The 13,832-nt window shown below is 34.2% G+C and overlaps 1 protein-coding gene across 1 annotated transcript in view; it reads left to right on the plus strand.

Moving 5' to 3' along the window:
- MNAT1 (MNAT1 component of CDK activating kinase) overlaps positions 1-13,832 on the plus strand; it is a 146,813-nt gene that overhangs the window by 87,576 nt on the left and 45,405 nt on the right. The window contains exon 7 of the mRNA XM_081116021.1: positions 234-355. Within this exon, the coding sequence (XP_080972147.1) occupies positions 234-355 (122 nt within the window). The remainder of the gene's footprint in view (positions 1-233; positions 356-13,832) is intronic.

Raw genomic sequence — 13,832 nt, forward strand, 5'->3', positions numbered from 1 at the left:
AAATTTGAATTTAATGATGAATTTGGTTTTCCTCCTGTAAATCACGTCAGTGACTGTGCGTTAATTATGTAATGTGGGTTTCAGTAATATAATGAATCGTACCCATGGAATAGCAGACATAATGCATACTATTTTTAATGTAAGGAGTTTAGTCCATTTTAAAAAATGATTCAAGTAAGTAGTAATATGAAAGTAATATTAAAAGGTATTGCTTTCCTTCATTTTTCTAACAGAGTCAACATATTTCATTAGCACCTATTCAAAAGCTTGAAGAAGCTCTGTATGAATACCAACCACTCCAAGTAGAGACATGTGGACCACAAGTTCCTGAGTTTGAAATGCTAGGAAGACTTGGGTAAGTGCCCAAAAGAACTTCTCATTGAGGAGCTGATGTTTAGGGCTTTGTTTTTACCGTTTTTAACTGACACTTTAATATTATTAGATTTTGAGTTTACAGAATTTTATACTCTTTTATGAAAAAGAATGGTGCTTAGTATAGGTTAATACATTTTTTTAATGGTTTTGTTGGGTTTTTTTTGAGATTGTATTGTATTAGTTTCTTTTTAAGGCTGTCCTTGGCAGCCATACTGAAGTAGCTGTTCATTTTCCACTTACTGTATATTTTTTAGAAAAAGGGGCTTAATTTAGTCAGTAGTAAGCCAGTAAAAATATGAGAGTTGAGCTCCTTGCCATGAAAAAGAGTAGATTTACTCACTGCTGCTGTATACAATGAAACTGTATTTATGAAAAATGAGCCACAAAATATATTTTGTGAAAAGGTATGTTGTAGGGCTGGCCAGTGGCTCAAAAGTTATATGCATCCATTTTGAAAATGAATGTGGGATTGTGGTTTTTGTGAATGAGGGAGATGATCACAGTCTTTTTCAGGGGTGCAGGTAGGTATTTGTATACTTGAAAAGTACAGACACAGACTTTGTTGGATGGAGCAAATCTTATTTTGTTGTGGTGTTTCAACATAGATTATTGAATGAAAAGATGATCCAGAATTGGTTGTTTTCTATCAAAATAAAATAATGTAAAATATAATGTGAAAAGAAAATAATTGGTATTGTGAAACCAAGTAATTAAAAAAAGATCCTAACAGCAAAAACAAGATAGATGAAATAGACAAAATCTATATGCGTCTTCAAAACCAAAACCAGAGTCTTGAAGATGATACATAGTATTTTGCATATGGAAGCTGCAAGGTCAAGTTACTATTAAAATGAAAGATAATTTACTTGCTATTTGGTAGATCTTATGATTTTGTTTTAGTTCTGTGTGCTCTTAATGTCCTAGGGAATGTGAAACAAAATCTAAAATCCCCATATGAGTTTGAGGTAACAGATTTATCAAATAATTGGTGTAAATGCTAAAATTGAAGCTTGAGGAGACAGACAACATAGGATTGTCTGATTTAAAAAGTTATAAGTGATACTGATTTCTTATCTCTTACTTGGTAGTGAAGAGGCAGAATTCTGTATCTCTAAAATAAATTTTCTTAAAATCTTTACTTTTGTGTCAGTGAAGTATTTAAAATAGTACTCTTCTGTTACAGGCTGATTTTACAATAATTTTGTAATCAGAATTACACTTGAAAGATCATGGAAATGGCAATGCAGGAAAAGAAGGGGGCAAAAAATAAATGGGACAATTAGGAAACAAATATCATAGTACAATAGTAGATTTAATATTATATATCAGTAATTACATTAAGTGTAAATGTTCTGAACAAACACCATCCAATAAAACTTTCTGAAGTGATGGAAGTATTCTGTGCCAGTGCTGTTGAAGATAGTAGCTCAGTTACGTGTTTCTACTGAGCACTTGAATGTGAAATTGAAGAATTGAATTTAAAATTCTATTCAATTTGATTTAAGTAAACACATATGGCTTGTGGCTACCATATTGGATAGCACAGGGTCTAAATACTCCAAAAAATAGGCTGAGATTGCCAGATTAGACTTTAAAAAGCAAGATTTACTATATATTTTCTATAAGGATTGTGCATTATATATAAAGATATAGTTTCTCTGAACTTCTTGAATCTATAATTCAATATTTTTATTTTGTAATATCTCAACCATTATCTCTTCACAGATTTCTTCTGCTCCATTTTTCTCTCTTTTTATTCTGAGATCCTGAGTTCACATATGTTTGACCTTCTGATATTGTTTTACAGTTCTTGGATGTTTTATTTTGTTTTTTAAAATTTTTTCTTAAATTTGTGTTTCAGAAGTTTGGATAATTCCTCTTGTCCTATCCTCAACTTCACTTCTTCTTGTGTCCTTCTGCTGATAAGTCCATCAAAGGAATTCTTTCTGTTACTGCAGTTTTTGTATCTAGCATTTCCATTTCGCTCCTTTTTGTGATTTCCATTTCTTTGCTGAAATTCCCCATGTGTTTACACGTTATCTATTCTTTTCACTAGATCCTTTAACTTATTATGTTATTTGTTAATTGATTTTAGAGAGAGAGGAAAGGAGAGGGAGAGAGAGAGAAACATTGATCAGTTGCCTCCTGCACATGCTCCGACCAGGACCCGGCATGCAACCTGGGTATGTGGCCTGACTGGAATGGAACCCATCACCCTTCGGTGGGCTGGCCATGCTCCAACCAACTGAGCCATGCCCGCCATATTATGTTACTTAAAGTGCCTCTTTGATACTTCCAACATTTGTTGACTATTTTATGTCTTGATGATAGATTTGTTTTTCCTGCTTTCTTGTGTTTATTGTACTTATTGCTTGCATATTGGATATTTTGTGTAACAGAACAATAGAGACTGAGGTAAATAATATTTATGCCCTTTTTTCTGTCAGGCCATTAGTGTAGGGAGTTGAGTATTATCTAGTTTGATTTCATTTTGGGTTTCATGGTTGCTCTAGTTACCATCAGTGTATCATAGGCTTCAGATTCTCTCAATTGTGGTCTGTTGTCACTTTTTGCTTAATATGAGGCCTGGAGTGCTGGAGGGATTTTCTGTCTTCTTGTTCCACTCTCAGCTTTCAGCAGGCTCTGCAAGCCTTAGTTAGCTACAGGGGTTTTTTCTTTTGATGCCCCTCCCCAGAGGTAGACTGCTCTTGCTTTTTACTTGGAATAAGTTTTGTGGGAGCAAGGGCTTTTTTAGTGTTGCTGTTTGAGCTTTAGTCTTAGGACGTCCTGTGTGCTGGAGCCTCAGGGTGATGCTTTCTCAGTGTTCCTGTCTCTTTCCCAGAGGCAAACAACATTTGTCTCCTACATCAGGGTGCAGATGGGTTTGCTATTCCTCTCCCAACCCCACAAGTGAGTTCTGTCTTGTTTTGGTGGGGATCAGGGTTCTTGAGCATAGGACAGTTTCTTGCCCCTCTCCTGATCTCTGCTTTGCATCAGTGTGTTAGGTTGGGTAAGAGTGGGTGTCCTACCTTTCCTCAGTGGTTGAAGGCTTTCGTCTGTGTCAGTAGAGGGTTGGAGAGGGTTGTAGTAGGTTTTCTACTCCTCTCCCAGTAGCTCCTAATCTTTGCCTTTCCTCATCAGCTGAGTCTTACCTGACATTTTTAAAAAAATAGTTCATTTCTTTTTCCATTTAGTGTTCAATTATTGCTGATTTTTACTGAATCTCTCTAAAGGAATATCCTCCTCATCTTCCTCTTCTAATCTGTTATGGTGGTGGTGCTGCTATATCCTGGGTGGGGCAAAAGTAGGTTTATAATAGTTTGTATGGAAAATAATACAATGATTAATAAATACTAATACAAGAATAAACTCTGTGTTTTGAGTACTTTTGCCCTACCCTGTATATGTGTATGTGAATTTTTAACTAATCCTGATAGAATTCTGTGTAAAATAGATGTAGCCTAATAGACTTTTTTTTCCCCCTCTTTTTGAGTAAATTATTAAATTGAATAAACTTTGGTAATACTTTTGATTGTTTGGAGCCCTTTTAGTTTCCTTCTGCCTTTACCATTATGGTTTTTATTTTAAAAAATAGGGTAAGTGTCCTTTAGATAAGGTATAACATTAGTCTTCTACTTTTTTCAAGTTTTTCATACCTAAAATCTTATTTAAACTTAAATAAAGGAGGCTGGATTGCTTTTGTTTTGGGGGGGAATGGTGGTTAAGGTCTTTCATTATTAACCATTGACTATTTAGAATACATTTAGTTCCAGAATTCCAGCAGTAGGCCTTTCTCTCTTTCAAAAAAGACTGTACATATATTCTATATCCACAAAAGTTAAGGCAAATTGTTCTTTTTTTGTTTGTTTGTTAAATGGAATATGCTTTATTTTGAAATAAATGTTAACACAATATAGAACTGAATTACTTAGGAATGTTTCTAAAAGAAAGGAACATGTAATAGGATATTGATTGAGGTGTTACAACAAAGAAACTTGAAATAACAGTGGGTTAACTGGGACAGTATTTTATTTCTCTTTCAGGTTATCACCTGATTAAAAGCAATCCAAGCTAAGTATGGTGATTCATGGTGTCAGATTATAATTTCTTCTATTTTATTTTATTTTTTAAAAATTAAATTTATTGGGGCAACATTGGTTGTTAATAGGATCATATAGGTTTCAAGTGTACATTTCCATGACACATGATCTATATATTGCATTGTGTTCCCACTGCCCAAAGTCAAATAACCTTCCATCACCATATATTTGGCCCCCTTTACCCTTTACTACCCTTGCTCCCCACCCCACTCCCTTTGGTGACCATCAGACTGTTGTCTGTGTCTATGAGTTTCAGTTTTATATACCACATATGAGTGAAATCATATGATTCTTTGCCTTTTCTGACTTGCTTAGCATAATATTCTCAAGGCAAATTATTTTAATTACAAATAAACATGTGTGTATTTCAAGCAATGGACCTTGACTACAAGTTTCTTTTAGACATCTGTGGCTAAGGAGTGGAGGAATTTAGATCTACAACAGTTGTATCAGAATTGCTTAAGAAACATTGACTTCTTGACATAGAACTATTTATATACCAAAATAGAATGTATCTCACACCTTCTGTCCCTTCAGCCTTCTACCTTGAGAAAAGGATTACATTCTATATAAACAGTTTTAGTTTTTGGAGCCGGGATTAGCTCAAGCAATCTCTTTGATAATATGTTATGACCTAGCACTTAAACATTCGCCAAAATAAATCCCAAACTGATTTCTCATTTTCTATTCTGGAACTATTATTTGAAAGCATATGCTTTCTTACTTTTTTTCTTAATATTCTAGATCTAAGAATACATTTTTACCTACTGTAATTTTCAGAAACATTTAGGGAGAGATTGAAGAAGTTGCTCTGTGAAGTGACTTTTCAGAGAATGATTTGGTATCCTCAAAGGTACTGCTGTTAAGATACAAAGACTCTTAACTTCAGTTGACTAAAGGTGTAATTGTTACACATCTGTCCCAAGAGTTGTCCACATCTTTGCTAGAAGATTGTATCTAATAAGCCCCAGTTATCCCTTTACAGCAGGCTCTCCCCCTACACCCAAACCTCTCCCTCCTATCCTCTCTTTTCTAGTACATCAAAATTTCCATTTTATATTACGCTATTCTACAGAGGGAACAAGTTTAATTTCTTTAGAGGCAAATAGAGAATAAATTACTTCATTTCCATTTTCTTATATCTGCTTTGAAATCTTTATGACATGAAGTTAAGACTAGTATATTTGTAGCTTCACTCTAGTTGGTGCAAAACTGTGGATGCAAGCACTTTCAAAATAATTTTAATTATATATTTTTGGGAGTGGGTGACATAAGGCCTTGGGAGAATGCCTCCTAAAAACTACATTTTTGTCCTCATGCATAACTTTGATAAAGGATGAAATCAAAAGTACATTGCCATGAGATTTTAGGTGGTTTTTACTGAGATCTTTTCTAAAGTTAGTTAAACTTGAGAAGTAGATGACAAATAAGTGAGAATTTCTCATTTAGGAAGGTATTATGAATATATAGTTATAGTTCAGATTGCACTGGCAGTACTTTTCTGATTTGCTGAAGGCAATATGTAAACATGTTTTATTAATTCTGTGCCAGTGGGAGCAAGCACTGGGAAAACTTAACTGCTAATTGAAATTCCCCAGACCGCGGCTGTAGCTGTTAGTCCAGTCGCATTGATTGGCCTGTGAGACTGTCTTTGTAATAATCAACTGGCTTTCTAGTGAATATTTTACTACCTTCCACCCAAAGAAGAATTCACTTAACTGGTAGAAGTTATAAGCATTTATCATCTTTATTCATTAATTTCAAATTATTTTATCAGATATCACTAAGTTTTAAATACATATGCGATTTACTAAACATGAGCTGTCCATTTATGAGCCTATTGTAGGAATAAGGAAAAATTTATTTTATAAGATAAAATATGATTTTTAAGCAAGATGTATAGTTTTCAGTTATCCTTCTTTATGAAATTAAATGAAACTATTTGCCACCAAAGTTCTGTAGAATAAAATTTTAACATTTCTTGTAGAACATTTTTGTATATTTTTTTGTGGTAGAGCGTTGTAGCCAAATGCATGTTTATATCTGTTTTTTTGCCAACATAACTGATGTAAGTTCTGTGCTATCAATTATGATAGCTTTAAAAAATAGATTTAAACTATGATGGTTTAATTTCTTAAGTTCTTTCTAACCAGCTGATAGAGTATTCAATTATTATTACAAAATTAGTAATGAAAAAAACTGTGGCAGTAATTGCAGTATTAAATTAACTCAGCTAACTATAACCTGATTATAATTAGAAAAAAGTTTCTTGTTTGATCTTTATCAGCACCTAACTTTTTTTTTTTTTTCCCTTGTGTGACCATAGACTACATTGATAAAAACCAACTCACTATGAGAAAAAGTAACTGACCTGTTAGAAATCCATTATTATCAATAGCAAAGTAATTAAATGTTCATTCTTGAGGGATTAACATAGGGTATAGTCCCCCAAAATAGAAGATCTACCTTTATGATAATCTTGGAGATACTTTCTTTTACTCCTAAAAATTGACAGATTGCAACTTTATATGTCAAGAATTTGAGATGAGATGTTAAATATAACCTAGGCCCTTGCTCAGTTGGTTGCTGCGTCATCCCAATGCGCCGGAGTTGGGGGTTCGATCACTGGCCAGGGCACATACAAGAATCAGCCAAATGAATGCGTAAGTGGGTGGAGCAACAAATTGGTGTTTATCTCTCTCTCCCTTCCTCTCTTTCTCTCTTCCTTTCTCTCTCTCTCTCTCTCTAAAGTAAAATTAGACAAAACATATTCTAACATTTTTTTTCTTATATTGCTCTCTGTCTTCCTTCTTGGATCTTACCTCATTGTTGCCTTTCCCTGAGATGGTGAATCTCATCTTCACCTGCATGATCTAACCCCTGTCCACCCTCATAGCCCTATATCCTGCCCCTCTCATACTTGGTGTTTCTTAAGAACCTTATGGTGTCTCACACATTTTTGTGCCATTGCATATGCTGTTTTGTTTCGCTAGGAGATTCTGTGCCATTGTATTTGTGGCACCCTAGTAATTACTTTTCCCTCTTTTCTCCCCTATGCATGAATTGTCTGTTCATGCTCTGTGTCCCCTTTTCTATTGGTGTAGTATTGTTTTCTTTATTTATGTGAGTCAGTCATGTACTAACACTATTAACCCCTGAAATTCTAACCTTTTTTCTATTCTTATATTGTTTATTGGCCGAGCACGCTTCCGCTGCGCTACTCTGCTACCGCTATTCTTACATTGTTTATGATGTGAAGTAGTTTTAATCTCTGAGCAGTAAAATATATTGATAATGTCCTGTTAATTTTCCATTGATCTTCTACTTAGGAAATCCTAAAACAACACAAACTTTTTATATTTTTATTTATATTCACTTAATCCATCTGGAATTTATTTTGTTGTGAGGAGATATGAAATAATTTTTATTTTTTCAACATAGTAAATTAGTTGGCTCTGAATAATTTATTTAACAATCCTTCTTTTCTCCATTGATGTGTTATATTAATATGCTTTTCTCTGCTGCCCTTTTTTTCTCGCTAATCTGTTACAATTTCTAATAGTATCACATTATTATTAATTTAAAATCATGATGTTTTAATATTAAGTTGTGCATTATTTTCTATTGTTGTGTGTTAAATTTAAGTGGATTAAAATAACATTTATATTTTATTATTTTTTTAAATCTAGGTGAGCCACATTTAATCAGTCTGGGCATGGGTTACCAGTATCCTCTACTCTAGTTGCACATGGTTGCAATCAAGTTATCAACAGGTGCTGTAGTTCCATGTAAGGGAGGCTTGGGTGGTTGTCTTCCAAGCTCTTTCATATTATTGGTAGAGTTAGGCTTCTTGTAGATGTAGAATTCACAATGGCTTGGATCTTTTTCAGTGCTAGCAGGAGAAAAATCTCTTCGAATCTCTTCCTTTTTAAGGGCTCCTACCTAGTTAAGTCTGGCCTGCCTAGATAATCTCTCTTTTTATTGACTCACAATCAACCAATCTGTGATCTTAGCTACATCTGCAAAATCCCTTTTGCCATATACAGTGTCCCCCCCAATCTGTGGGGTATACATTTCAAGTCCCCCAGTATATACCTGACACTGCAGATATTACCAAACCCTCTATGTACTAGGTTTTTTTCCTATATACACATACCTATGATAAAGTTTGATTTATAAATTAGGCAAAGTAAGAGAACTGTCATAAAACTTAAGTGAATGGATTCTCTCTCAAAATATCTTAATGTATTGTATTCACCCTTGTTGTGATGATGTGAGATGGTAAAATGCCAAACCTGTTCCTGAATCTGTATGACCACCCTTTACTTGTAGTAAATGGCTCGGTTACTCATGTCAGGGCATCCCTTGTGAAGTCTTCATATAGGCTCATTGCTTTCTGGCACAGCATGTTGCCTCAGTCAGAACATGTTTTCTGTTTATACCTTCCACCTACAAGTTGAATGCCTTTTCCATCTTAACTAAGCAGTTATCATGTACTTTGGCTATAACTTTTGCAGTTTGAGGTAGGACAGCAAAACTAGCAGGAATTATTTATTTATTTATTGATTTGAGAGAGAGAGAGAGAGAAACATCAATTCATTGCCTCCTGTATGCACCCCAACCGGGAATCAAACTACAGCCTAGATATGTGCCCTGACTGGGAACTGAACCTGCAACCTTTTGTTGCATGGGATGAGGCTCCAGCCAACTGAATTATCTGGCCAGGGCAAAACTAGCACAAATTTATTTTCCCTTCTTCACAATTTCAGGGATAGAAGATTCATTCTTACGGTAGGACTTAGCAACCTCAGCATATGATTTTTTTTCTTATTAAGTTGAGAACTTTCACTTTATCAGTTACAGGAAGCACTTTACAGCTTCTCTCTGCATATCCAAATTCCCAGCATCACTACTCTTGCACTTTGTGGCCATTATTAAGTAAAATAATGGTTACTTGAACACAAGCACTGTGATAGCATGACAGTTGGTCTTATAAGCGAGATGACTACTAAGTTACTAATGAGTGGGTAGCGCATACAGTGTGTACATGCTGGACAAAGGGACAATTCCATCTCAGGTGGAATGGAGTGGGGCAGTCCAAGATTTCATTATGCTACTCAGAACAGTGCACAATTTAAAACATGAATTGTTTATTTCTAGAAGTTTTCTTTTAATATTTTTGAACTACGGTTGACTGCTGGTTACTGAAATTGCAGAAAGCAAAACTGCGGATAGCTGGGGACTACTGTAATATAATCTCAGGAGTGAAATCCATCAGATCATTGGGGAAGGAATTCTTCAAGGATGCACACAATGTGGTGGGAATCTTGGAGGTGTCTCGGAATTCTGCCTACCACAGGTGTGGCAAGTCTCTTGCTACTTAGAGTTTTCAAAGTATTCTTAGCATTTGTATACATTTATTCTTCTAAGTAAAGTTTATTGGCCAAAGCACTGTATAGTTTTTTCAAGTTTTGTCTACATTTGAAAATTTTCATAGTAAAATATTTTGAAATAAATAATTCAACAAATTAAACCAAACCCACCAACAACTTAACTAAGATAGCTATCCCTATTATCCCCCTAGGTAACATCCAAACACCACTCCTTTTGGGATTTTATTTGAAATTGCCTTAAACTTATTAGAAAAGAATGAGCATTTAAAATTTATTGAGTTTCCATATATATCACACATTTCTTAGAAATTAATTTTTCTTATATCACACTTGTGATGCTGTTACAAAATTTTCAGTATGTTTTCTGACTGGTTCTTGCTTAAATATACTTTTATTTTGTTTCAAGCTGCTTTACCCTGAGCTCTAATAATTTTAATTGTTCTATTAGGTAAACATCTGGAGTTTTATTTGGAAGTCAGTCATCTGAAGAAATGGATATATTTTTTTAAATGCTTTATCTATAACTTCAGTTTCATATTTTATTACATTTGGCTAGAACTTTTTACCTGGTGTTATATAATTCTGATAATTACTTTTTCTTGTTTCTGATTTTTTTTTGGTGTGTCAATGCTTTAAGTGTTTCACCATTAAGTATCATGTTGGCTGTTTAAGTGATTTTTTTTTTTTTTAATCACATTGAAGACATTTTTGTTTTTTTGGTCAAGGTCTTTACCTATTGACTAAATTATACATGGATTGCCTAAGAATGAAGAAAAGGTGTTTTTTTTGTTTTTTGTTTTTTTATGCTTGTTTTGTTTTTGATGCTGTCCACTTAAGTTTATATTTAGTTTTAGAAAAAATCTCAGGGGTACCACAAAATTAAAGAATATGGAAAAATACAGAAGTCACAAAAATGGTTGCAACTTGTGTGTGTTTATAATATATAATATATATTATACTTTGTTTTAATTATGAGGGTATTACTAAATTAACTCTTTTTTTTGCTGTCTGTGACAGCAAAATGTCTTTAGTATCTGTTTCTGTTGGCATTTATTTAGAAATCAACTCACACATCTAACATGAACCTTTTTACTTAAAGTTTTACTTTGGCTCTAGTCTGGTAAGTTTTAAATCTTTTTTAGGCAATCATGGAAAAAAATATGTTTCTGCTTGAAGCAGTTGTCAAACAAGCTTCTTTCATCGACAGTCAGACACAGGGCAGCTGAATGAGGCTGTTTAGTCTAGAGTAAATGCTCACGAGATTACAAGGTCACTGAGGAAATGTAATTATGCAGTTGATTCCAGAATAGTCTTTTGTAGTAAGGACTTTAAAAGTATTAAATCACAATATTAATTTAAAGAATATATATATTCCAAAATTAAGCTCAGAAAGAAAAGCAGCAACAAATAAACCAAATTACTACAATGAAATATAGTTTTAATTCAGATTTTTTTAGGACCTAAAAAACCAAGTTCAGTTTATTGGAATTTGCTCAATTCCTTCTAAATCACTATAAGATTCAATAGACCCTGTATGTCAGTATATGATTGTCTCCGTTGGGAAATGAAATCTCATAGTATTTACATCACGTTAATTGAGAAAACAATTGGTTATTTAGAACTTCCTTTACTTTAGTTATTCATATGATTGTCAGGCATCTCCTGTGCCAGTTTCTCTTTCTTCTAGTTGCTGAGAAAATAGCAGTGAGCAAAACAGAGAAAAAAACCTACTGTCATTCGACAGGGGTGAAACCAACAATAAAAATACATGACTGGATCTGTTAAATAGCAATTAGTACTTTGAAGACACATACAGCAGGATAAAGAGATATGTAGTGCTTGGAGTAGAGTACTATTTTTGTGTAGGTAGTGATGGAATCTTTTGTAAGATGACATTGAACCGAAATTTATTAAGCAAAGAAGCTAATTATGTGATACCACCAGGACAGTCAGAAGGAACTGTAAGTGTAAAGGCCCTGAGGTGGGAGTGTGTAAGGAAGAGAAAGTAGGCCAATGTCTGAAGCAGAGTGAATTGGGAAATGGTAGGAAATGAAGTCAGAGGGGTGTAGGAGGCAGGTTGAGCCCAGTTAAATCACGTCCGGTTTTAAATTTTTATTTATTATTTAAAAAAATTATTTTTATTGATTTTAGAGAGAGGAAGGGAGAGGGAGAGAGAAAGAAACATCAACGATGAGAGAGAGTCATTGATTGGCTGCCTCCTGCACGCCTCTCGCTGGGGATAGAGCCCACAGCCCGGTCATGTGCCCTGATCAGGAATCAAACCTTGATCTCCTGGATCATAGGTCGATCTGCTGAGCCACCCCAGCTGGGCCATGTAGGGTTTTTTAGATGATGATTAAGACTTGGGCTTTTACTTTGAAGAAGATGGGAAGTCATAGGAGAACTTTGGACTTAGGTGTGTTATTTGACTTAGATTTGTTACAGGAAAATTGATGGTGGGTGAAAGCAAGAAAAGTTGTAGCGGTCCTGGTTAAGATGGTAGTGGCTTATAATACTAAGCCAGGGCTAAGTAGTAGACTTGAAGTAAACAGTGATAGCCCAGTCAGTGATTGTAAAGGTGAAGAAATAGAACTTAAGTTCTTGGAGCTTTTATTTGTGTTTAAAGCTTTCAACTGGGGGACATCTGAAAGCTGCTACAATCAACCGTAAAGAAACAAACACGTGAACAGTATTACAATTCCTGGAATTTATTGCGAATGGATATTTATGAAATGATCAAACATCCTTATCTTTAAGATATTTCCTAGCTGCCCTGGCTGGGTGGCTTAGTTGGTTGGAGCGTCATCCCATACAACAAAAGATTGCAAGTTCCATTCCCCATCAGGGCACACACCTAGGCTGTGGTTCGATCCCTGGTCAGGGCTCATCCAAAAGGCAACTGATCAATGTTTCTCTCTCTGCCTCCTGGTCTTGGTAGTTTTTACTTATTTCTTACACATTTATCCAGTACCATCATAGCTCTTGATTTACACTTAATGTTTTAAAATGTTATATTGAAGGGCTATATTATTAGTGTTTTCAGATTGTGGATTATGTTCAGTATTTTAAAAAATAGAAAATAAACTAGTCAAGGACATTGTCTTAGTAAATGTAAGTATTGTTTGTGAAATTCTTGTATTAGTTATATGTGTGTGTATACGCATTTGTAGTGGGTTTTCATATAAAGTATATATACTAATTATGGTAAGAAAAGTTTGAGAAATGCTGCTTTAAAGACAGAGCACATAGTAGTAGAACGAGTTATTACAATTATTTATAAAGGCTAGGAAACGTCCTTTTGAGGCCTAAGGGAAATTTTGTATGGGCATAGGTGGGCATATCCTCTGATTTTCTTCTGCTATAATGCTTTATGGTATTTCATCAGTTTCTAACTCTCTTTTTATCAGGAAAAATTGTTATCACCATTTATCATCTAGGTCTAATGGACCTTGGTTAGTTTTTTTTAAAATAATTTAAAGTTATTTTATGAATAATTTGCAGATGTAAAAATAAATCAATTAATGAAAACAACCTTAGTAGAAAATTTACTAGAGATTTAAATATAGCACAATCAAATTTTTATTCCAGATGCCCTTGGTTTAGAGGTAGATATACTTTGACAGCATCTTTTGAGTGCAACTAACCACTGATCAGTGGTTATGCATGAACATGGAACATATCCATTTTGTAAACAGTGAGTCCAGTTTTCAAGTTCATCTCTAATAGAGTCTATCTTATCACTAATTCTGGTTCCTCTTGTATTTGTAGTATCAAAATGCAAATACATCAATAATAAGTTTGAGCTTATTATCTGTTTATATGTTTATTGTCAAAATTAAATACTTTTGAAAACTTTGATGCTTTGTAATTTGGTTGAAGAGAGGACCACCATCTCTTATAATTACAAAAGGTTCTCATTTTTAGATTTGTAAACACCAGTTAGAATGACCAATCCAATTAATTG

The sequence above is a fragment of the Miniopterus schreibersii genome (genome assembly GCF_964146895.1).
Source record: "Miniopterus schreibersii genome assembly, chromosome: 1".
Taxonomy (NCBI): Eukaryota; Metazoa; Chordata; class Mammalia; order Chiroptera; family Miniopteridae; genus Miniopterus; species Miniopterus schreibersii.